This window comes from Lithobates pipiens, unplaced genomic scaffold (assembly GCF_037356315.1).
Source record: "Lithobates pipiens isolate NorthernLeopardFrog02 unplaced genomic scaffold, aLitPip1_a1.2 Scaffold_30, whole genome shotgun sequence".
NCBI classification, from domain to species: Eukaryota; Metazoa; Chordata; class Amphibia; order Anura; family Ranidae; genus Lithobates; species Lithobates pipiens.
The window spans coordinates 36,811,542-36,837,954 of NW_027507791.1; the positions used below are offsets into that span (position 1 = coordinate 36,811,542).

General features: G+C 43.6%; 1 protein-coding gene across 1 annotated transcript in view; it reads right to left on the reverse strand.

The window, feature by feature from the left end:
* The window catches only part of LOC143942631 (NACHT, LRR and PYD domains-containing protein 12-like), a 1,996,551-nt gene that overhangs the window by 1,760,787 nt on the left and 209,351 nt on the right, over window positions 1-26,413 (reverse strand). The window contains exons 5-8 of the mRNA XM_077463989.1: window positions 22,528-22,692; window positions 13,953-14,117; window positions 6,913-7,077; window positions 949-1,113 (exon numbers count right to left, since the gene is read on the reverse strand). Coding sequence (XP_077320115.1) covers window positions 949-1,113; window positions 6,913-7,077; window positions 13,953-14,117; window positions 22,528-22,692 — 660 coding nt within the window. The remainder of the gene's footprint in view (window positions 1-948; window positions 1,114-6,912; window positions 7,078-13,952; window positions 14,118-22,527; window positions 22,693-26,413) is intronic.

The following is a 26,413-nucleotide window of genomic DNA, read 5'->3' on the forward strand; positions in this document are numbered from 1 at the left end:
TTGTTTTTCAGGGGTTGGGCTTGGCCCCTTAGTTCCAGTAAAGGGAACTCTTAAGATGTCAGCATACCAAGACAATTTGGAAAATTTCATGCTCCCAACTTTGTGGGAACAGTTTGGGGGTGGCCCCTTCCTATTTCAACATGACTGTGCACCAGTGCCAAAGGCAATGTCCATAAAAACATGGATGAGTGAGTTTGGGGTGGAGGAACTTGACTAGCCTGCACAGAGTCCTGACCTATACCTGATAGAACACCTTTGGGATGAGTTAGTGCAGAGGCTGCAAGCCAGGCCTTCTCATCCAATATCAGTGCCTGACCTAAAAAATGTGCTTCTGGAAGAATGGTCAAACAGTCCCATAGACACACTCCTAAACTTTGCGGACAGCCTGCCCAGAAGAGCTGAAGCTGTTATAGCTGCAAAGGATGGGCCAACTCAATATTGAACCCTACGGACTAAGACTGGGATGCCATTAAAGTTCATGTGCGTGTAAAGGTGGGTGTCCCAATAATTTTGGCAATATAGTGTAACAGTCCAGGATTGGATATTTTGGCTCCATGCACACTGGCTTAAAAAAAAATGCTGCTACTACAGGAGTTTAGTGTTCTGCCTGTAGAAGCAGCTCCATGTTCTCCTATGTCTCCATACACATTGGGATGATTACAGACATATTTTGACCTCAACATTTAGAGGCAGGAAAAAAACCTTCTGCTTCGTGTTTCTGATTGGAGCTTTCTGGGAGAAAAAATGCAAAACTCTCCTAAACTCTCCTAAATTTTGTATAATAAACTCTCTATATGAAAGTTTTTTTCTGCCAAGGGAACTGACATTTTTTTAAACCCAGTGTGCATGGAGCCTAAATATGGAATTTGTTGACATTCTCATATTTCTACGTTATGTGATTTAGATGTCTCAGAATATTATTGTCTCAGTCAGTCCTGTTATACTCACCGTAATTGCTCTATCCGGCTTGTTGTCAGAGCTTCCATCAGATCCCTGAAATGAGGACCCTCCAGATTGTTCACAGACAGGTTCAGTGTCCTCAGTGTCTGGTTATTTCTTATTCCAGATGTCAGGTGGGGGCAGGAACTGTCTGTCAGGTGATTAGACAACAATCTGTAGAAGAAGAGAAGAATGTTACCAGAAGAAAATGAATTTCTCCCCCAGGAATGAATGTAACTATTCTCTACATAAATGGAACTAATTTCTCTCATCTCTCTTTAATCATTTATAATAGATCACTTTATAAAACACGATCGATCATCTACACTATTGGAGGATTTCTCTTTTTGTGTATCCCAATTACTAAATGTGACAAGAGAAGTGGATGAGGTGGTGGGATCCATTCAATATTCCTGTATGGGGATTGGACCATACACACTCACACGGACCTCTAGGCTTTCACCTCCAACCTTCTGCTAAGTCTTGGATTCAGTTGTGGGGATTCACTTTGATGGTCACAGAAGTCTCACTCATGTTGTGGAAACTTCATTGACTAAAATTGACACCATTGTTATCATATAAATGTACTCACCAAGGCCAAAATGCTGAGAGTGGCCACTGTTGTGACTCGGCGCAGACCACCCCTGAAGGTGGCACAGAGGGTGGTTGCACCAAGAGGCACAAGCTACCAGTAGGACAGTCACTTGCTAGTAGATCAGCAGGTAGCTTGAGCAGAGCTGAAAGGTGATGTCCTGTGGGAAGGTCCAGTAGCAATGGTAGCAAGTCTGCAATGCAAAGGCAGAATCCAGGAGACAGGCCAGGGGTCAAACACATTCCAGATCAGAAGACAAGTACCAAGAACGCTGAGACAGAAGGATAATCCAAAGACAAGCCAGGGGTCGAACACAGGAGATAGCAGGTAAGTCCAGATGCAGGCTGAGGGTCAAACACGTTCAGAAAGCGGGAGTCCAAGGCCAAGCCAGAGGTCAGGTCAGGAGAAGATCAGCGAGGTCGATGAGGCAATCCGGATCACAATGGGTAATGCAGATCACAAGAGTAGATGTGGGAATCACAAAGCTGAAGACGAACCAGCAGTGTGTTTGGATGACCTCACTTCCTTTATAGGTCAGCAAGGGGTCACATCCTGTGTGTGCTTTAGTGCATTCCTATTGCACATAACTGTGCGCCAGAGCGCCTTACCCGTGTGCATCTTATGACAGTTGTACTTTGGTATTTCCTTTGAACATCATGGTTTTATCTTATGCATAGTTGCCAACATTGTAAAAAATAATTCGGGACTCTTTTTTGGCAGCAGGCAGAGTCGTGGTATAATTAGGGGGCGTTTATAGGTGTGGCATAGGAAAAGATATAAATGTGGCGCGCGCCGCCGCGGAAAATGGGCATGGTTTACGTAAAATAGTGGGCATGGCTTACATGGGGCGTGGCTCAAAGGGGTGTGGTTAGAGTCTGAGATGAATATGGGATGGAGAGGGAAAGGAGGGGGATGGAGAGAGGGAAGAGGGGGACAGCAGCCCCCCGATCCTACACCACAATAGCAATATGTGTTTTCCAGAGTTTGACAATCAGCAGATAAAGATACTCCAAATACCTGGTGTTGGCGCTTCAATCCTCCAGGCGCCATGATTGAAGCCATGGTGTCAGGATGATTGAAGCACATTATTTCTATTATTACATTGTAATATAAAATTAAATCATTCAACTCACCATAATGCAGAATCAGTGGGAGCCATGAGCGCATCACTAGCCACGTTGCCTGCCACCAGATGCCATCAGGTGTCCCAAGTGGAGTCTGTCCTTACATCAGGTGCCCCATCAGAGGTACGTTCCTCACATCTGTGTCCATCAGCGGAGCCCCTCCTTACATCTGGTGCCCCTCTGACATCCACAGACCGCCCCCCCACATCCTGCACAGACCTGCCCCCACATACTCCACAGCCCGGCCCCCACATCTCCAGACTGCCCCCGACATACCACTGGCCCCCCACATCCACAGACTGGCCCCCCACATTCACAGACTGGCTCCCACATTCACAGACTGGCCCCCACATTCACAAACTGGCCCCCACATTCACAGACTAGCCCCCACATTCACAGACTGGCCCCCACATTCACAGACTGGCCCCCACGTCCACAGACTGGCCCCCACATTCACAGACTGGCCCCCACATGCAAAGACTGGCCCCCAACATACCACTGGCCCCCATGTCCACAGACTGGCCCCCACATCCACAGACTGGCCCCCACATTCACAGACTGGCCCCCACATCCACAGACTGGCCCCCACATTCACAGACTGGCCCCCACATTCACAGACTGGCCCCTGAATACCACTGGCCCCCACATTCACAGACTGGCCCCCAAATCCACAGACTTGCCCCCTACATTCACAGACTGGCCCCCACATTCACATACCATGACTGTCTGTCTGTCACTGGCCCCCAACATCCGACTGGCCCCCGCCCCAACATCCACATTGTAGACTGGCCCCCGACATGCTGCCGCAGATGACTGTGGCGCCGCCTACCGCTATTTCAACTCACTGACACAAACACACACTAGCAGCAGGAGTGGGCAGCGCCACAGGTGTAGACCAACTTCTGGTCTTCTTAAAAATGGCGTCCGGTGGAGACATCTAGCGGCCGGCAGCAAAAAACGGGAAATTTAATTTCCCGGGACAAACCGAATTTTCCGGGACAAAATTAATTCGGGACAAATGTCCTAATCACGGGAATGTCCCGCGAAATTCGGGACAGTTGGCAACTATGTATTATGGTGTGGAGAAGATTTTATTATTACCGTTCTTTATTTGGACATTTTTTGAAAATTTGTACTAATATTGTTGCACTAATTTTATATATGCTGATTATAAATTCTCTTCATTAGTTATCAGTGAAATAGTCTCCATACCATTGTTATATATACACTTATAGGGAGTTTTGTGAAGAGGAGTCTCACTTTTATTGTTATATTTTCACATTTATATTGTGTGAATGTTATATACTAGTGCTGCAGTCTTCCATATTATACTAGATGTGATAATTCCACCAATAGTGATCAGATATAACAATTACATGCACTACAAAAATACACTTTCATAAATGTAAACAAAGGCAGATCTCCTGCAACCTATTCACAGCTACTTCAATCTATTTAACATATAATATGCAAAAATAAATATACATGAAGAGCTATGAGAGTTAACTTAAAAAATTTCAAACATCAAGAGAAAGTTTATAAAGGTGAAAAGGTAGATTTCCTACAACCCATTTACCACTAATTCCATCTCCAATCATCATACAGTGACTTGAGCAGTAACATAAATAATAAGTCCCAGAGATTCATCCAGATGGTTTAAATCAATGCTGATCATCTTCCACCTCTTTGCAGCAACTTCAATCAACCTCCCCCACACCAGTGAGCAAACAGGTCACTTACCAAAAGGTTTGTCCCCACAAGCAAGGCCCAGACACGCTTGTTTATATCTTTCCAGCAGCGCCACTCCGCTCAAGCCAGCTTCCGATGAGAACAGACTGTGCCACGGAATGTCAGACCTCCAGATAGTATCTCCAATATCACCCGAGGTATCCAGACAATGGCCGCAATCACATTACATAGAAAAGAAAAAGCCTCCATAGTGCATAATCCTTAAATATATATAGAATCACAGATTGTACACTTCCATCATATACACGAGTATACACAGAACTCAGAGCACACACCGCTCCGGACTGCAGTCGTGTATGATGGAGTCCAGGCAGTGACATGGAGGCTGTTTCCTTTCTATGTAATGTGATTGCGGCCATTGTCTGGATACCTCGGGTGAAATTGTATTTTTGCACATTATATAGACTGAAGTAGCTGTGAATAGGTTGGAGGAGATCTGCCCTTCCTCACATGTCTGAAAGTGCATTTTTGTAGTGAATTTAATTGTTATTATTGATCACTATTGGTGGAATTATCACATCTACATTAGAAGTGTTGATATTCGGACACATTGTAGGTTGCAGATTTCTCATTTGTCTCATCACACATTGTGTCACTAAGTGTAGGGCTCTATACATAGAATTATATTATACTATTTGTACTTCTATATCAGACTTCCTGCTGGCGGCTGGTTTTCATTCATTCGATTTTCACAAAGTTGTTCATGTTTTTTAGTGCAGATATTAAATTTTTTACATTTTTATATCCATCTTTGGAGAACTGTCTGATATTGGAGATATATAGAGACAACCCGGAGATGAAATATATCTCCATTATTATTATTTGAATCATGTAGTATAGACATACACTATATTACCAAAGGTACTGGCATCCCAGTCTTAAGCCTCATACACACCATCAGATTTTCTGACAACCGTTCGTCCATTTTTTTTGTAGCATGCTAGTTTCATATGGAAAGTGAAAAGGTTACTTACCATACGAAAATTCTCTTCCGACAGAATACAACTTCAGAAGTGATGTAATGTGTTGAATAGTTTTGTATATATTCTTTAGTTTCTGAGTTCACGTACGATAAAATTTTTATAGTTTGCACATCCTGCTTTCTCAGACAAAATAAACAGAATCGGCTATCGAAAGCACAATACTAATGATCCAAAAATCGGCAGATCGTTTGGACAAAATTTTACTACTGATTTTCCTATCGTGTGTATGGGCCTTTAGTCCGTAGGGTTCAGTATTGAGTTGGCCCACCCTTTGCAGCTATAACAGCTTCATCTTTTCTGGGCAGGCCATCCACAAGATTTAGGAGTGTATCTATGGGAATATTTGACCATTCTTACAGAAGTGCATTTGTGAGATCATGCACTGATGTTGGATGAGAAGGCCTGGCTCACAATCTCCACTCAAATTCATGCTAAAGGTGTTCTATATCGGGTTGAGGTTAGGACTCTGTGCAGACCAGTCAAGTTCCTCCACCCCAAACTCGCTCAACTATGTCTTTATAGACCTTGCTTTGTGCACTGCCCCAAATGATTTGGTGAAGGGGGATTATAGTGCGGGGTTGTTTTTCAGGGGTTGGGCTTTGCCCCTTGGTTCCAGTGAAGGGAACTCTTAAGATGTCAGCATATCAAGACATGTTGGAAAATTTCATGCTCCCAACTTTGTGGGAACAGTTTGGGGATGGCCCCTTCCTATTCCAACATGACTGTGTACCAGTGCCCAAAGCAAGGTCCATAAAAACATGAATGAGTGAGTTTGGGGTGGAGGAACTTGACTAGCCTGCACAGAGTCCTGACCTCAACCCGATAAAACACCTTTGGGATGAGTTAGTGCGGAGACTGCAAGCCAGGTCTTCTCATCCAACATCAGTGCCTGACCTAACAATTTTGCTTCTGGAAGAATGGTCAAACAGTCCCATAGACACACTCCTAAACTTTGCGGACAGCCTTCCCAGAAGAGTTGAAGCTGTTATAGCTGCAAAGGATGGGTCAATATTGAACCCTACAGCCAAAGAGCGGGATGCCATTAAACTCTATGAGCGTGTAAAGGTGGGTGTCCCAATACTTTTGGTAATATAGTGTAACAGTCCAGGATTGCATATTTAGGCTCCATGCACACTGGCTTAAAAATGCTGCTACTACAGGAGTTTTGTGTTCTGCCTGTAGAAGCAGCTCCATGTTCTCCTATGTCTCCATACACATTGGGACGATTACATACATATTCTGACCTCAACATTTAGAGGCAGGAAAAAAAACTCTTCTGCTTCGTGTTTCTGATTGGAGCTTTCTGGGAGAAAAAATGGAAAACTCTCCTAAACTCTATACAATAAACTCTCTATATGAAAGTTTTTTCTGCCAAGGGACATTTTTTTAAGCCCAGTGTGCATGGAGCCTTATGGAGTCTAAAGATGGAATTTGATGATATTCTCATATTTCTATATTATTTATGTGGTTTAGATATAAAACTGTCCTAGAATATTATTGTCTCAGTCAGTCCTGTTATACTCACCGTAATTCCTCTATCCGGCTTGTTGTCAGAGCTTCCATCAGATCCATGAAATCAAGACCCTCCAGATTGTTCCCAGACAGGATCAGTGTCCTCAGTGTCTGGTTATTTCTTATTCCAGATGCCAGGTGGGGGCAGGAACTGTCTGTCAGGTGATTCTTATCCAATCTGTAGAAGAAGAGAAGAATGTTACCAGAAGAAAATGAATTTCTCCCCCAGGAATGAATGTAACTATTCTCTACATGAATGGAACTAATTTATCTTTATTGGAATCATTAATATTAGATCACGTTATAAAACACGATCGATCATCTACACCAGGGATGTTCAAACTTTTTTCAAAGAGGGCCAGATTTGATGAAAGGAACATGCGCGAGGGCCGACCATTTTGCCTGACATTCTTTGAACCATTAAAATTTGATCTAAGTGTGCACCCACCATTGCCGGGAATTCACTCATCATTGCCAGGGATTCAGCCACCATTGCCAGGGATTCACCCGCCACTGCCGGGAATTCACTCACCATTACCAGGAATGCAGCCATTATTGCCGGGAATGCTGCCAACATTGCCGGGAATGCTGCCACCATTGCCGGGAATGCAGCCATCATTGCCAGGGATTGACCCACCATTGCCGGAAATGCAGACACCATTGCCGGGAATTTCACCCACCATTGCCGGGAATTTCACCCACCATTGCCAGGAATTTCACCCACCATTGCCAGGAATGCAGCTCCACAATTGCAATTGCCAGGAATGCAGCCACCATTACCATCAGTGCAGCCATGGAGGGCAGGACGAGTGCCAAAGACATCTTATAGGAGAATCTCCTGTTTACACAATGGCCTCTTTAAGAGAAAGTCCCGCCTCCTTTGATGGACAGCAGAGTCATCCAATGACAGAGACGGGACTTCCTATTACAGAGGCTGCCGTGTAAACAGGAAATTCCCCTCCTGTGTGCACAACACTCGTCCCGCCTCCTCCCTCCGACGCAGCCGTCTATGTATCTTTTGTGGCCCCAGCACTGGGAGATCCCCGGGGCCACAAAAGATATATATATTTAATATATTTATCTTTATATTTATATATATTTAAACAACTAGGCAGGCCGTCCAAAACTGAACCGCGGGCCGCGATTGGCCCGCGGGCCGGACTTTGGACATGTCTGATCTACACTATTGGAGGATTTCTCTTTTTGTGGATCCAAATGACTAAATGTGACATGAGAAGTGGATGAGGTGGTGTGATCCATTCATTATTCCTGTATGGGGATTGGACCATACACACTCACACTGACCTCTAGGCCTTCACCTCCAACCTTCTGCTAAGTCTTGGATTCAGTTGTGGGGATTCACTTTGATGGTCACAGAAGTCTCACTCATGTTGTGGAAACTTCATTGACTAAAACTGACACCATTGTACTTTGGAATTTCCTTTGAACATCATGGTGGAGGATTTGATCTTATGGTCTGGAGAAGATTTTATTATTTCCATTCTACATTTGGACTTTTTAAAAAAAATGTGTACTAATATTGCTGCACTAATTTTATATATGCTGATTATAAATTCTCTTTATTAGTTATCAGTGAAATAGTCTCCATACCATTGTTATATATACACTTATAGGGAGTTTTGTGATGAGGAGTCTCACTTTTATTGTTATATTTTCACATTTATATTGTGTGAATGTTATATACTAGTGCTGAAGTCTTCCATATTATACCAGATGTGATAATTCCACCAATAGCGATCAGATATAACAATTCCATTCACTACAAAAATACACTTTCATACATGTAAATAAAGGCAGATCTCCTGCAACCTATTCACAGCTACTTCCATCTATATAACTTATAATATGCAAAAATAAATATACATGAAGAGCAACAAAGTTATCTTAAAAAATTGAAAACATCAAGAGAAAATTTATAAAGGTAAAAAACTTGGATTTCCTCCAAGCCATTCACCACTACTTCCATCTCCAATCACCATACAGTGACTTGTGCAGTAACAGAATAGTAAGTCCCAGAGATTCATCCAGATGGTTTAAATCAATGCTGATCAATTGCGACCTCTTTGCAGCAACTTTAATCAACCTCCCCCACACCAGTGAGCAAACAGGTCCCTTACCAAAAGGTTTCTCCCCACAAGCAAGGCCCAGACATGCTTGTTTATATCCTTCCAGCAGCGCCACTCTGCTCAAGCCGGCTTCCGATGAGAACAGACTGTGCCACAGAATGTCAGACCTCCAGGTAGTATCTCCAATATCACCCGAGGTATCCAGACAATGGCCGCCATCACATTACATAGAAAAGAAAAAGCCTCCATAGTGCATAATCCTTAAATATATATATAGAATCACAGATTGTACACTTCCATCATATACACGAGTATACACAGAACTCAGACCACACACCGCTCCAGACTGCAGCCGTGTATGATGGAGTCCAGGCAGTGACATGGAGGCTTTTTTCTTTCTATGTAATGTGATTGTGGCCATTGTCTTGATACCTCGGGTGATATTGTATTTTTGCACATTATATGTTGTATGGACTGAAGTAGTTGTGAATAGGTTGGAGGAGATCTGCCATTCCTCATACTGTATGTATGGAAGTGTATTTTTGTAGTGAATTTCATTTTTTATTATTGATCACTATTGGTGGAGTTATCACATCTACATTAGAAGTGTTGGTATTCGAAAACACATTGTAGGTTGCAGATTTCTCATTTGTCTCATCACACATTGGGGGTTATTTACAAAAGGCAAATCCACTTTGCACTATAAGTGCAAAGTACACTTGAAATTGCACTGAAAGTGCACTTGGAAGTGCAGTCGCTGTAAATCTGAGGGGAAGCTCTGCTGATTTTGTCATCCAATCATGTGCAAGCAAAAATGCTGTATTTTATTTTCCTTGCATGTCCCTCTCGTATCTACAGCAACTGCAACTTCCAAGTGCACTTTGCACTTAAAGTTTGCACTTGTAGTGCCAAGTGGATTTGCCTTTACTAAATAACCCCCATTGTATCACTGCAGTGTAGGGCTCTATACATAGAATTATATTATACTATTTGTACTTCTATATCAGACTTCCTGCTGGCGGCTGGTTTTCATTCATTCGATTTTCACAAAGTTGTTCATATTTTTTAGTGCAGATATTCAATTTTTAAAATTTTTATATCCAGCTTTGGAGAACTGTCTGATATTGGAGCTATATAGAGACAACCAGGAGATGAAATATATCTCCATTATTATTAATTGATTCATGTAGTTTAGACATACACTATATTACCAATAGTATTGGGACGCCTGCCTTTACAAGCACATGAACTTTAATGGCATCCCAGTCTTACAAACGATCAGATTTTCTGACAACCGTTCGTCTATTTTTTGTGGCATGCTAGTCTCATATGGAAAGCGAAGAGGTTACTCACCATATGAAAATTCTCCTCCGACAGAATACAACTTCAGAAGTGATGTAATGTGTTGAATAGTTTTGTATGTATTCTTTCGTTTCTGAGTTCACGTACAATAACAATTTTATAGTTTGCACATCCAGCTTTCTCAGACAAAAAATCTGAATCGGCTATTGAAAGCACCATACTAATGATCCAAAAATCGGCAGATCGTTTGGACAAAATTTTACTTCTGATTTTCGTATCGTGTGTATGAGCCTTTAGTCCGTAGGGTTCAATGGTGAGTTGGCCCACTCTTTGCAGCTATAACAACTTCATCTTTTCTGATAAGGTCGTCCATAAGGTTTAGGAGTGTATCTATGGGAATGTTTGACCATTCTTACAGAAGTGCATTTGTGAGATAATGCACTGATGTTGGATGAGAAGGCCTGGCTCGCAGTCTCAACTCAAATTCATGCTAAAGGTGTTCTATATCAGGTTGAGGTCAGGACTCTGTGCAGACCAGTCAAGTTCCTCCACCCCAAACTCGTTCAACTATGTCTTTATAGACCTTGCTTTGTGCACTGCCCTAAATGATTTGATGAAGGGGGATTATGGTGGGGGGTTGTTTTTCAGGGGTTAGGCTTGGCCCCTTAGTTTCAGTGAAGGGAACTCTTAAGATGTCAGCATACCAAGACAATTTGGAAAATGTCATGCTCCCAACTTTGTGGGAACAGTTTGGGGTGGCCCCTTCCTATTCCAACATGACTGCGCACCAGTGCCCAAAGCAAGGTCCATAAAAACATGGATGAGTGAGTTTGGGGTGGAAGAACTTGACTAGCCTGCACAGAGTCCTGACCTAATCCCGATAGAACATCTTTAGGATGAGTTAGTGCGGAGACTGCAAGCCAGGCCTTCTCATCCAACATCAGTGCCTGACCTAATAATTTTGCTTCTGAAAGAATGGTTAAACAGTCCCATAGACACACTCCTAAACTTTGCGGACATCCTTCCCAGAAGAGTTGAAGCTGTTATAGCTATAAAGGGTGTGCCAACTCAATATTAAACCCTACAGACTAAGACTGGGATGCCATTAAACTCCATGTGTGTGTAAAGGCGGGTGTCCCAATACTTTTGGTAATATAGTGTAACAGTCCAGGATTGGATATTTGGGCTCCATGCACACTGGCTTAAAAAATTGCTGCTACTACAGGAGTTTTGTGTTCTGCCTGTAGAAGCAGCTCCATGTTCTCCTATGTCTCCATACACATTGGGATGATTACAGACATATTTTGACCTCAACATTTAGAGGCAGGAAAATAACTCTTCTGCTTCGTGTTTCTGATTGGAGCTTTCTGGGAGAAAAAATGCAAAACTCTCCAAAACTCATCTAAATTTGTACAATAAACTCTCTATATCAGGCATGTCCAAAGTCCGGCCCGCGGGCCAATCGCGGCCCGCAGTCCGGTTTTGAACGGCCCGCCTGGTGTGCTGCGGGATCAGGGCTGTCAAATGAGCCGATCCCCGGCACTGTGTGAAGCTCCGTCGGCTTCAAAAGTGAAAGTAAAGTGCAGAGGAGTGTGCTGTGCTCTCTGCTTCCCCCTACAGTGCAGTACCCGGCTGAATGAGGAAATGGAATGGAAAGGTACTGTACTACAAGCTAGATTCGTTTTAAAAAGGCTTTATTTATGTGTATGTGTGTGTGTGTGCATGTGTGTCTGTATGTATGTATGTGTGTGCATGTGTGTCTGTATGTGTGCATGTGTGTCTGTATGTATATGTGTGCATGTCTGTCTGTATGTATGTGCATGTCTGTCTGTATGTATGTGCATGTCTGTCTGTATGTATGTGCATGTCTGTCTGTATGTATGTGCATGTCTGTCTGTATGTGCATGTGTGTCTGTATGTATGTGCATGTGTGTCTGTATGTGTGTGTGTGCATGTCTGTATGTATGTATGTGCATGTGTGTCTGTATGCATGTGTGTGCATGTGTGCCTGTATGTATGTATGTATGTGTGCATGTGTGTATGTGTGTGTGTGCATGTGTGTGTGTATGTGTGTGTGTGCATGTGTGTGCGTATGTGTGTGTGTGCATGTGTGTGTGTATGTGTGTGTGTGCATGTGTGTCTGTATGTATGTGTGTCTGTATGTATGTGTGTCTGTGCATGTGTGTGCATGTCTGTATGTATGTGTGTGCATGTGTGTCTATATGTGTGTGTGCATGTCTGTCTGTATGTATGTATGTATGTGTGTGTGGGTGTGTGTATGTGTGTCTGTATGTGCATGTGTGTATGTGTGTGTGTGTGTCTGTGCATGTATGATTGCATGTGTGTGTGTGTCCATGTATGTCTGTATGTATGCGTATGTGCATGTGTGTCTGTATGTATGTGCGTGTATGTCTGTCTGTATGTGTGTGCATGTATGTGTGTTTGTATGTGTGTGCAGCATGTGTGTCTGTATGTATCTGTGTGCATGTATGTGTGTGTGTGTGTGTGTGTGTATGTATGTCTGTATGTGCGTGTATGTATGTGCGTGTATGTCTGTATGTATGTATGTGTGTGCATGTGTCTGTATGTGTGTGTGTGCATGTGTCTGTATGTGTGTGTGTGCATGTGTCTGTATGTATGTAAGTATATGCATGTGTCTGTATGTGTATGCATGTGTCTGTATGTGTGTATGTCTGTGTGTATGTGTATGCATGTGTGTTACTTTTAATCCAGACCCCCCCCCCATTCTTGTACCATCAGAACTGCTTTTGTGGTGCTTGTGTGTGTGATAGCAGCCAAGACTGCTGCTCCTCTGAAAAGCAATCCATATACAGATCGCTTTTCAGAGGCATTTGAAAGGTGGTAAAGAGGCATTATGTTGCCTCCTCACCACCTGTTTTAAGCCCGTAAATGTAGCATCACTATACCGCAACTGTGCAGTCTACACAGTTGCGGGGTAGTTGCAGTGCAGGCCCATTCACCCTGAGCATACCTCCAGCTGCAGCCACAGCATGTGTACACCCCCAGCTGCTCCCTCTGCAGCTAAAGGGGGAGAAGTTGGGGGTGGTAAAAACAGCTTAACCATGTAGTTTTACTGCCCCTCCAATAAGCCCTTGGTTCACATCTGCATGGCTGCATGCTGTGTGTAGGGCAGCCCATGCATTTCAATGGGCTTCCATACACACAAAAATGCAGGGAAAGAAGTCCCAGAGCTTTTTTTTTTTTTTAATTGCGCTGCACCAAAAGCACCCCATGTTTCCAATGTGTGGGGTACCATTAAGACTTAACGGTACCCCTAAAGAACAGAGCATTCGTCTGTGTGTCAGGCAAACGAGCGCAACAAAGGCACGAGAATTTTTGTTGGGCCAGGTATGAGTGCTCGAATGACCGAATTTTAATGGTTCAAAGAATGTCAGGCAAAATGGTCGGCCCTCACACATGTTCACTTCATCGAATCTGGCCCTCTTTGAAAAAAGTTTGGACACCCCTGCTCTATATGAACGTTTTTTCTGCCAAGGGAACTGAATTTTTTTTAAGTCCAGTGTGCCTTATGGAGCCTAAAGATGGAATTTGATGACATTCTCATATTTCTATATTATTTATGTGGTTTAGATATAAAACTGTCCCAGAATATTATTGTCTCAGTCAGTCCTGTTATACTCACTGTAATTCCTCTATCCAGCTTGTTGTCAGAGCTTCCATCAGATCCCTGAAATGAGGACCCTCCAGATTGTTCCCATACAGGTTCAGTGTCCTCAGTGTCTGGTTATTTCTTATTCCAGATGCCAGGTGGAGGCAGGAACTGTCTGTCAGGCGATTAGAGGACAATCTGTAGAAGAAGAGAAGAATGTTACCAGAAGAAAATGAATTTCTCCCCCAGGAATGAATGTAACTATTCTCTACATGAATGGAACTCATTTCTCTTTATTGGAATCATTAATATGAGATCACTTTATAAAACAAAATCGATCATCTACACTATTGGAGGATTTCTCTTTTTGTGGATCCCAATTACTAAATGTGACATGAGAAGTGGATGAGGTGGTGTGATCCATTCATTATTCCTGTATGGGGATTGGACCATACACACTCACACTGACCTCTAGGCTTTCACCTCCAACCTTCTGCTAAGTCTTGGATTCAGTTGTGGAGATTCACTTTGATGGTCACAGAAGTCTCACTCATGTTGTGGAGACTTCATTGACTAAATGTGACATCATTGTACTTTGGGATTTCCTTTGAATATCATGGTGGAGGATTTGATCTTATGGTGTGGAGAAGATTTTATTATTACCGTTCTTTATTTGGACTTTCTTGAAAATTTGTTCATATTGCTGCACTCATTTTATATATGCTGATTATAAATTCTCTTCATTAGTTATCAAAATAGTGAAATAGTCTCCATACCATTGTTATATATACACTTACATACACAATATTTTCACATTTATATTGTGTGAATGTAATATACTAGTGCTGCAGTCTTCCATATTATACTAGATGTGATAACTCCGCCAATAGTGAACAGATATAACAATTACATTTAGACATGTGCATTCGTTTTCGTCCGAATGCATTTTCGTCCGAATTTCAGCTATTTTCGTTTTGACAAACGATAACGAAAGCACAAAATCCGAAAAACGAAAGATCCAACATAAATAAATGCTTTATTTTCGTTTTCATTGTTACAACAGTTCGATATAGAATAGGAGATTCGACATGACTCTGACAACAATCTGTGTCTATAGAACCTGTGTTCGAATGTGCCTAACCTTACCTCTATTAGTCCAAGATTATATAGAGAAAATATTCGACAGAGAAAAAAGATTTGACAGAGAGAAAAGATTCTGCAAGATACTGTCCTAAAAAGTGTTTGGGGACCCGGGTCCTGCCCCAGGGGACATGGATCAATGCAAAAAAAAGTTTTAAAAACGGCCGTTTTTTCGGGAGCAGTGATTTTAATAATGATTAAAGTGAAACAATAAAAGTGTAATATTCCTTTAAATTTCGTAGGGGGGGTTGTCTATAGTATGCCTGTGAAGGGGCGCATGTTTCCCGTGCTTAGAATTGTCCCTGCACAAAGTGTCATTTATGCAGGAAAAAAAGTCCTTTAAAATCACTCGCAGCTATTATGAATTGTCGGCTCCGTAATACAGAGAACACTCATTGAAAGTCATTGATAAAAAAATAAATAAATAAAAAAAAAAAAAGCGTGGGGGTCCCCCAAATTCAATTACCAGGCCCTTCAGGCCTGGTATGGATATTAAGGGGAACCCTGCCTCAAATTTAAGAAAAAATTTGACGTGGGGTTCCCCCTAAATATCCATAACCAGACCCTTTATCCGAGCACGCAACCTGGGAGGCCGCAGGAAAAGAGGGGGGGACGAGAGAGCGCCCCCCCTCCCTCCTGAACCGTACCAGGCCACATGCCCTCAACATTGGGAGGATGCTTTGGGGGTCTGTGACCCCTCAAAGCACCTTGTCCCCATGTTGATGAAGACAAGGGCCTCATCCCCACAACCCTGGCCGGTGGTTGTGGAGGTCTGCGGGCGGGGGGCTTATCAGAATCTGGAAGCCCCCTTTAACAAGGGGACCCCCAGATCCCGGCCCCCCCCTGTTTGAAATGGTAAGGGGGTACAAAAGTACCCCTACCATTTCACAAAGAAAGTGTAAAAAATGGTTAAATAAAACAAACACACTTTTGAAAAATTCCTTTATTAAAAATAAAAAAATTAAAAAAAGATTCCAGCGGCGGTAATCCACTCTTGCTATCCAGCGACGGACGGTCATCTCTCCAGCGATGTCTCATCTCATCCAGCGCAGCGAATCCTCCGTCCTTCTTCTGTCTCTGTGGAGGAGACACTGCAAGGATTCCGGCGGCCTGACGTTTCTTATATACGGAGGGCGGGGCCACCCGTCACCCGCCACCCCGCCCCCCTCTGACGCAAGGGGAAACCCGGGGTTCCCTGTGACGTAGGGGTGACCCGCACCCCTCTGATGTAACACAGGCAGGTTTCCGTTACATCAGAGGGGGGCGGGGTCACCTATACGTCACGGGGAACCCTGGGTTTCCCCTTGCGTCAGAGGGGGGCGGGGTCAGGTGATGGGTGGCCCCGCCCTCCGTATATAAGAAACGTCAGCCGCCGGAATCCTTGCAGTGTCTCCTCCACGGAGACAGAAGAAGGACGGAGGATTCGCTGCGCTGGATGAGATGAGACATCGCTGGAGAGATGACCGTCCGTCGCTGGATAGCAAGAGTGGATTACCGCCGCTGGAATCTTTTTTTTATTTTTTTATTTTTAATAAAGGAATTTTTCAAAAGTGTGTTTGTTTTATTTAACCATTTTTTACACTTTCTTTGTGAAATGGTAGGGGTACTTTTGTACCCCCTTACCATTTCAAACAGGGGGGGGCCGGGATCTGGGGGTCCCCTTGTTAAAGGGGGCTTCCAGATTCTGATAAGCCCCCCGCCCGCAGACCTCCACAACCACCGGCCAGGGTTGTGGGGATGAGGCCCTTGTCCTCATCAACATGGGGACAAGGTGCTTTGAGGGGTCACAGACCCCCAAAGCATCCTCCCAATGTTGAGGGCATGTGGCCTGGTACGGTTCAGGAGGGAGGGGGGGCCGCTCTCTCGTCCCCCCCTCTTTTCCGGCGGCCTGCCAGGTTGTGTGCTCGGATAAAGGGTCTGGTATGGATTTTTAGGGGGAACCCCACGTCAATTTTTTTTTAAATTTGACGCAGGGTTCCCCTTAATATCCATACCAGACCTGAAGGGTCTGGTTATGGATATTTAGGGGGAACCCCACGTCAAATTTTTTCTTAAATTTGAGGCAGGGTTCCCCTTAATATCCATACCAGACCTGAAGGGCCTGGTAATTGAATTTGGGGGACCCCCACGCTTTTTTTTTTTTATTTATTTATTTATTTTTTTATCAATGACTTTCAATGAGTGTTCTCTGTATTACGGAGCCGACAATTCATAATAGCTGCGAGTGATTTTAAAGGACTTTTTTTCCTGCATAAATGACACTTTGTGCAGGGACAATTCTAAGCACGGGAAACATGCGCCCCTTCACAGGCATACTATAGACAACCCCCCCTACGAAATTTAAAGGAATATTACACTTTTATTGTTTCACTTTAATCATTATTAAAATCACTGCTCCCGAAAAAACGGCCGTTTTTAAAACTTTTTTTTGCATTGATCCATGTCCCCTGGGGCAGGACCCGGGTCCCCAAACACTTTTTAGGACAGTAACTTGCAAATTAGCCTTTAAAATGAGCACTTTAGATTTTGAACGTTGGAGTCCCATAGACTTTAATAGGGTTCTAAAGTATGCTATATACTAGCTCAGTCGAATCTTCTTTATACATTCGACAGACACCATAAGCCTTCAAAGACAGATTTGACTGTGATTCATGTGGATTTTCGGACGAATGCAATTTTTGAACGAAAAACGAAATAAATAAAAACGAATTTCGGGAGTAACTAAATAAATTAAGTTTTCAGACGAAAACGAAATTCCGAAATGAAATATTTTACTCTGCACATGTCTAATTACATTTACTACAAAAATACACTTTCATACATGTGAGGAAGGGCAGATCTGCTCCAACCTATTCACAGCTACTTCAATCTATATAACATATAATGTTTAAAAAAGCATGAAATGCAACAAAGTTATCCCATAAAATTGCAAACAAGAGAAAGTTCATAAATATGAAAACTCAGATTTCCTTCAACCCGTTCGCCACTACTTCCATCTCCAATCACCATACAGTGACTTGTGCAGTAATAGAAATAATAAGTCCCAAAGATCCATCTGGCTTAAACAAATGTTGATCAGCTGCCACCTCTTCATAGGAACATCAATCAATCTCCATCACACCAGTGAGCAAACAGGTCACTTAGCAAAAAGGTTTGTCCCCACAAGCAAGGCCCAGACATGCTTGTTTATATCCTTCCAGCAGCACCACTCCGCTCAAGCCCGGCTTCCGATGAGAACAGACTGCGCCACGGAATGTCAGACCTCCAGGTATCTCCAATATCACCCGAGGTATCCAGACAATGGCCGCAATCACATTACATAGAAAAGAAAAAGCCTCTAGGGTACTCCGATGGGCTGGTGACAGGTCCACAGGTACTCTGTTGGCCTGGTGGTAGGTACTCGGATGGCCTGGTGGGCTGTGACAGGTACTCAGATGGGCTGTGACAGGTACTTTGATGGGTGGCGACAAGTACTCTTTATTAGGGGGGCAATCAGTGTGGTTGGTGTACACTAAGCGGTAACGAGATGTTACTGCAATCTCCTTCTCACACACGACAGGTTGTGAGGATGAGAACTCGGTAACAGCTAATTGGATTGGACACAGTTGGTCACATGGTAAAGAGTAAATTTCATTGGCTCTTTACTGCGATCGGGGTTGGGCTGTGTCACAGTGACAAGCCTTGTGCATGTAGACAGCGCATGTAGACAGTGCATGTGACCGGCTGTGATTGGACACAGCTGGTCACGTGGTAAAGAGACAATTTTTATTGGCTCTTTACACGGATCTGGGATGGGCTGTGTCCGAGGGACACACCTCATCCACGATAACCGTGCTACGGGCCCCCGGGGGCCCACAGGAGTGGCAACAAGCCGAGAATATCATATGAGTCCCACCCAGGATGGGAGATCCCATCTGTGGACGTCATATGACTATAGCCCAGTATTGAAGTGGTTAAAGAGAACACCAAACCATAATTAAAAAATAAATAACTTGCGTGGGGGTCCCCTTAAATCCATACCAGGCCCTTTGGGCATTGTGACATTTCTTGTATAACTGAGGGTGGGGCCACTCGGTGATGTAACCAGGAGACCCCACCCCCTCTGATGCCACAGGGACTTCCCTATGGCTTCCCGTGGCATCAGAGGGGGCAGGGTCAGACGTTTATGTCACCAGATGACCATGCCCCCTCTGACCCCATGTGGACTTCCCTATGGCTTCCCCATGGCATCAGAGGGGGTGGGGTCACTCGTTCACATCACTGGGTGGCCCCGCCCTAAGTTAAATAACAACTGTCACAAGAGAAGAAGCGTCACATAGCGGGAGCCTCCCATGGAAGAGGAACGGTCTTGGCTTTTTTTTCTCAGTCCGTCGCGGCTTCATAGAAGATGAATGGACTTCGTGGGACATTTAAATTTTTTTAATAAAGGTCTTGTTCCCAAGCTGTGTCTTGTCGTTTTAAAAATTTTTACACTTTTTTTGTGAAATGGTAGGGGTACATTTGTACCCCGTTACCATTTCACACAGGGGGAGGCCGGGATCTGGGGGTTAAAGTGGGCTTCCAGATTTTGATAAGCTCCCCGCCCACAGACCCCCACAACCACCGGCCAAGGGTTGTGGGGGATGAGGCTCTTGTCCCCATCAACATGGGGCCAAGGGACAATATGAGGCCCTTGTCCACATCAACATGGGGACAAGGTGCCTTGGGGGGCTACGCCAAAGCACCCTCCCCATGTTGAGGGCATGTGGCCTGGTACAGTTCAGGAGGGGGGCGCTCTCTTGCCCCCCTTTTCCTGTGGCCTGCCAGGTTGCGTGCGCAGATAAGGGTCTGGTATGGATTTTGAGGGGGAACCTTACGCCTTTTTAAAAATGTTGGTGCAGAGTCCCCCTTAAAATCCATACCAGACCTGAAGGGTCTGGTATGGATTTTGGGGGACCCCTACACCATTTTTAAAAAAAATTGGCACAGGGTTCCCCTCAATTTCCATATCAGACCCGAAGGTGACCCCCACGCAATTTTAAAAAAAATATTGGTTTGGGGTTCCCCTTAATATTCATACTGGTAATAGACTGGGGGGACCCCATGCTCTTTTTTTCAATGAGTTTTAGTCATATTGCAAAGACCCGACAATTTATTACAGCCGCAATCAGTTTTAAATTACAATTTTTCCTTTAGAAATGTAATTTTGCTGCAGGACTGTTCTAAACACGGGAAAAATGTGCCACTTCACAGGCATATTATAGACACCCCACATGCACAATATTCAAAGGAATGTTTCATTTTTATTGTTTCACTTTAAGCATTAAATAATCACTGCTCCTGAAAAAAACGGCTGTTTAAAAAAAAAATTGCATTGATACATATCCCCTGGGGCAGGACCCGGGTCCCCAAACACTTTTTATGGCAATAACTTGCATATAAGCCTTTAAAATTAGCACTTTTGATTATTCATGTTTGTGTCCCATAGACTTTAACAGTGTTTGTGTGTTCTTGCCAAATTTTTTGCCTGTTCGCATGTTCTGCTGCAAACCAAACAGGAGGGTGTTCGGCTCATCCCTACTTTTGGTAAGTGACCTGTTTGCTCACTGCTGTGGTGGAGGTGGATTGAAGTTGCTGCAAAGAGGTGGCAGCTGATCAGTATTGATTTAAACCATCTGGATGAATCTTTGGGGCTTATTATTTCTGTTACTGCACAAGTCACTGTATGGTGATTGGAGATGGAAGTAGTGGTGAATGGTTTGTAGGAAATCTGCTTTTCACATTTCTGAACGTTCTCTTGATGTTTGCAAGTTTTATAGGATAACTTTGTTGCTCTTCATGTTTATGTAATTTTGCACATTATATGTTCTATACACTCACCGACCACTTTATTAGGTACACCGTGTTAGTAGCGGGTTGGACCCCTTTTTGCTTCATTCTTGGCGGCATAGATACAAGGTGCTGGAAATGTTCCTCAGAGATTCTTCTCCATAGTGACATAACATCACACAGTTGCTGCAGATTTGTCAGCTGCACATCCATAATGCCAATCTCCTGCTCCACAACATCCCAAAGGCCCTCTATTGGATGAGATGTGTTGAGATTGGAGGACAGTGACCTCATTGTCCAGTGGTGAGACAATTGGAGCTTTGTGACATGGTGCATTATCCTGCTGGAAGGAGCCATCAGAAGATGGGGGACACTGTAGTCATAAAGGGATGGACATGATCAGCAAAAATACTCAGGTAAGCCGTGGCATTTAAATCATGATCAATTGGTACTAAGGGGCCCAAAGTGTGCTAAGGAAATCTCCCCCCACATCATTACCCCACCACCACCAGCCTTATCAGGCAATACAAGGCAGGATGGATCCATGCGCCAAATTCTGACCCTACCATCTGAATGTTGCAGCTGAAATACAGACTCATCAGACCAGGCAACGTTTTTTCAATCTTCTATTGTGCAATTTTGGTGAGCCTCAGTTTCCTGTTCTTAGCTGACAGGAGTGGCCCCCGGTGTGGTATTCTGCTGCTGTAGCCCATCTTCTTCAAGGTTCAATATGTTTATTCAGAGATGGTATTCTGCATATCTTGGGTATAACAAGTGGTTATTTGAGTCTATCATCTGGAACCAGTCTGCGCATTCTCCAGTGACCTCAACAATGCATTTTCCTCCACACAACTGCCGCTCACTGGCTATTTTCTCACTATTCTCTGTAAACCCGAGAGATGGTTGTATGTGAAAATCCCAGAAAAACTCAGACCAGCCCATCAGACAACAACCGTGCAACGTTTAAAGTCACTTAAATCTCCTTTCTTCCCCATTATGATGCTCAGTTTGAACTTTAGCAAGTCTTCTTCACCACATCTAGATGCCTAAATGCATGAGTTGCTGCCATGCGATTGGCTGATTAGCAATTTGTATTACCAAGCAATTGAACAGGTGTACCTAATAAAGTGGCTGGTGAGTGTAGATTGAAGTATCTGTGAATAGGTTGGAGGAGATCTCTTGCTCACATGTATGAAAGTGCATTTTTGTAGCAAATGTAATTGTTATATCTGATCACTATTGGTGGAGTTATCACATCTACATTCATTTGTGAAATGTTCAGCAAGTGCTGGTATTCAGACACATTGTAGGTTGCAGATTTCTCATTTCTCATTTTGTCACTAAGTGTAGGGATCTATAAAATTTCATTCATTAGATTTTCACAAAGTTTTTCAAGTTTTTTAGTGCAGATATTTCATTTTATTAAATGTTGATTCCAGCTTTAGAGAACTGTCTGATATTGGTGATATATAGAGACAACCAGGAGATTAAATATATCTCCATTATTATTTGTAGTTAGGACATAACAGTCCAGGATTGGATATTTATGGAACCTAAAGATGGATTTTGATGACATTCTCATATTTCTATATTATTTATGTGGTTTAGATAAAAAACTGTCCCAGAATATTATTGTCTCAGTCAGTCCTGTTATACTCACAGTAATTCCTCTATCCGGCTTGTTGTCAGAGCTTCCATCAGGTCCCTGAAATGAGGACCCTCCAGATTGTTCCTATACAAGTTCAGTCTCCTCAGTGTCTGGTTATTTCTTATTCCAGATGCCAGGTGGGGGCAGGAACTGTCTGTCAGGTGATTCTCATCCAATCTGTAGAAGAAGAGAAGAATGTTACCAGAAGAAAATGAATTTCTCCCCCAGGAATGAATGTAACTATTCTCTACATCAGGGTTTCTCAACCTATGGTATGCATACCCCTGGGGGTATGTGCACCATGGGCAGAGGGTATGTCCAGTTCTCTGTATCCTGAGTCCCGCCTCCTGCACACATACAGTCCCCGGTGGCTTGCTGTAGCCATGTTGTGTGAGACTGTGCTACCAATGGGGGAAGCAGTCTGCTCCTTGTGCGAGGGGGTGTCAGACTGGCAGAAGCTTCCCCGGGTCCTGTCAATGGAATGACCCCTATTGCACAGCCCAGAGGACTGACTGACCAGCGATGGCCCCATGTCTTCCCATCTCCCAGCTCCTCCCCCTCTCCTGCACACCTCAGATGTCCTGGAAGTGCCTGCCATGTGTGAAAATGCCTGCTGTGGTTCCCTGAAAAAAAGGTGAGTCCTGCCTGCTCAGGAGCTACACATGTCAGCATGCCCAGCCATCAGTGCTTCCTATTAGTGCCTCATATCAGTGCAGCCATCAGTGCCTCCTATCAGTGCCTCCATCAGTGCCTCATATCAGTGCAGCCATCAATGTTTCATATCATTGCCCCATTATTGCCTCATATAAGTGCAGCCTATCAGCGCCTCCATCAGTGCAGCCTATCAGTGCTTCCTATCAGTGCAGCCATCAGTGCCTCATATCAGTGCAGCCTATCAGTGCCACAATCAGTGACTTCTATCAGTGACTCCATCAGTGACTCCTCAGTGCAGCCATCAGTGCCTCATATCAGTGCAGCCATCAGTTCCTCCTATCAGTGCAGCCATCCATGTCTCATATAAGTGCAGCCATCCATGTCTCATAAGTGCAACCATCAGTGCAGCCTACCAGTGCCTCATATCAGTGCAGCCTATCAGTGACTCCTATCAGTGCAGCCTATCAGTGCAGCCATCAGTGCCTCCCATCAGTGCTTCCTAGCAGTGCAGCCATCAGTGCCTCATATAAGTGCAGCCTATCAGTGCAGCAATCAGTGCAGCCTATCAGTGCCACCATCAGTGCCTTATATCAGTGCTTCATATCAGTGCAGCCATCAGTGCCTTATATCAGTGCAGCCATCAGTGCCATAAAAGGTTGAGAAACACTGCTTTACATGAATGGAACTTATTTCTCTTTATTGGAATCATTTATAATAGATCACTTTATAAAACTCTAGGAAAAGTAATTAAATAAGAAAAATGTGTAAGAAAAGGTGTTAATGGGAGGAGGGTCCTACTGGAGAACCCTCAGAAATTGGACAGTGTATGTCCGGTACCTCATCCTGAAAAATAGACCACACAAAAAACCCTAACCTACTAAATTGGAAGGACTTTAACGGTACCACCAATGGAGTGAAAAAATATATCAAAACATTTATTAACCATTTCACCCCCCGAAGATTTGGCTGCTCAATGACCAGGCAATTTTTTGCGATTTGGCACTGCGTCACTTTAACTGACAATTGCGCGGTTGTGCGATGCTGTACCCAAAAAGAATTTACGTCCTTTTTTCCCACAAATAAAGGGGTTAACTGTGTTCCCTAGGGAGTGATTCTAACTGTAGGGGGAGGGGACTAACTGGGTGAGGAGAGCGATCATTGTTCATACTTAGTATGAACAACAGATCACTCCCCTCACCCCTGACAGCATGGAGATCTGTCTGTTTAGATTGACAGTTCTCCATTCTGTCTCTGTGTGGAGTGATCGCGGGTGCCCAGTGGTCATCGCGCATTGGCTTTGGTGTCGTGCCTCTGGCAGCACGCACCTCCTAGTGGTCAAAAGGCAAACCAATGTGCAGTTACTTTGGTTTGCCCAGGGGGGCAAACCTGCCACAGTACAACTGCAGTGGCTGGTCAGGAAGGGGTTAATGAAATCCAAATCCCAGTTTATACTGCATCAAGGAGGCAAGCACTGGGATGTAAAGCTTCCCTTAGTCCTGCTGGCCTTAAGGGCAACCTCAAATATGGTCATGAAAATGTCGCCCTTTGAACTCATGACTGGAAGGTGGATGGTCCTGCCCCAACACCTTTTGTACTGCACCACTGACCATAATTTGGTCAATGACACCACAACTCAACAATACATAGAGGATTTACAGAAACACTTACAAAATGCATTCTCCTTTGCCCAGCAACATATTGAAAGAGGCGTAAATAAAACATACTATGATCTTAAGACCACCAAGAATATGAAATTTGGGACAAGGTATATCGCTACAATTTCGCAAGGAACCAGGTCAAAGAACGGAAATTCCTACCGTCCTGGAGAGGTCCATTTAACATTGTTGACAGGATCTCATCCTCTCCAGTGGAGGGTTGAGGTCAATACACAAACCTTATGTTGAAACAGAGTAACCTGAACAATGGTGCCACTTTACACAAAACCAACTGACAATGGTCAAACTAGTGTTTTGAGATCCAGATATTAAGGCTTTTGATTAAAGGAAAGCCAGGGTAAATAGCCCCATTGTTTCAAAGTATGAGATCATCTCTTCAGTAATTATACACCAGAAGGACACCCATCACAGGTTGAAACTGTCAGGGCTAGCTTAGCCCTTTCTTCTCTGGGCTGGCTGCTCAGCTGTCGGCTAATTGCCAGCTCTCATCTCTCTCCACAATTACCAGCTGTTCCTGATCCTACTTGTCTGACCTGCCTACTTAAAGCTGTCCAGCTCACTTCATCTCTGTCTTTGCCTTGGTCACATCACAAGAAACCATCTCCTGCATTCCTGTTTAAAGACTGGCTTGCTGACATCCCTTCTGGCTCCTTATCCTGCTTCCTGTTCCTCTACTTGGATCTCTGACTTCTGGCCTGGCTGATTACCCGATCTGGTTACTGAACTCTGGCCTGGCTGACTACTCGATCCGGGTTACTGGACTCTGGCTATGCTTAGACTACGCTTATTCTATTTACCTTTTTATTAATGAACAAGTGTGATTTAATTGTACTGCTGTCTGAGTATATATGTTAAATTGCAATGTTGAAACACATTTAGTAAAAATCAATGTGTATTGTAGTCATCCATGTATTGGACAAGGATTAGGTACCATTATTTTATGGTTAAAAGGTGGTGTTGTTTGATTCCATAAATCTCTGTCAATCTCAATATATATTTTTGGTTAGGTAGAAATGTTTTTTTTTTTTCATGGTTTTTAGTGTAGTTTTACAGAATAACTCGGGAAAAAAAAATGATCAAAGAACCCAGAAGGAGGCGTTTGCGGCAGATGTGGACAACGGTCCAGTAAAAAGTCAAGTGTGAGTTTTTTCTCTCTTTGTTTTCTCACCTCTCTGTACACAGAAAAAAAAGATACAGCCTACGAAGTTGATTGACAAGGCCAGTTGGACGATATACTTCAAGTTATTTTTGGAAAATCTAGGACTTAATTTTGTTACATACGTGAAGATATCTACCAAGGTTAGTTCCTAAGAAGGTGAGGGAGTCTCACATAAGAAAACATTGGGTTGTTACCCAAGAAGAAAAAGTGTTGAAATAGGAACAAAGACTTCACGTTATTTGAAAAAGTCACCATTGTAGGTACAGAGGCAAATGTACACTTTGGGTGAGCTAATATGGAAGTCAGATGTTGATGTTTGAAGATGGAAGGTCCAAGCACAAAGGCAAAGAATAGATCAACAGGCAAGACACTATAGCACACAATTCAAGGAACAAGGCAAAAAGCTACA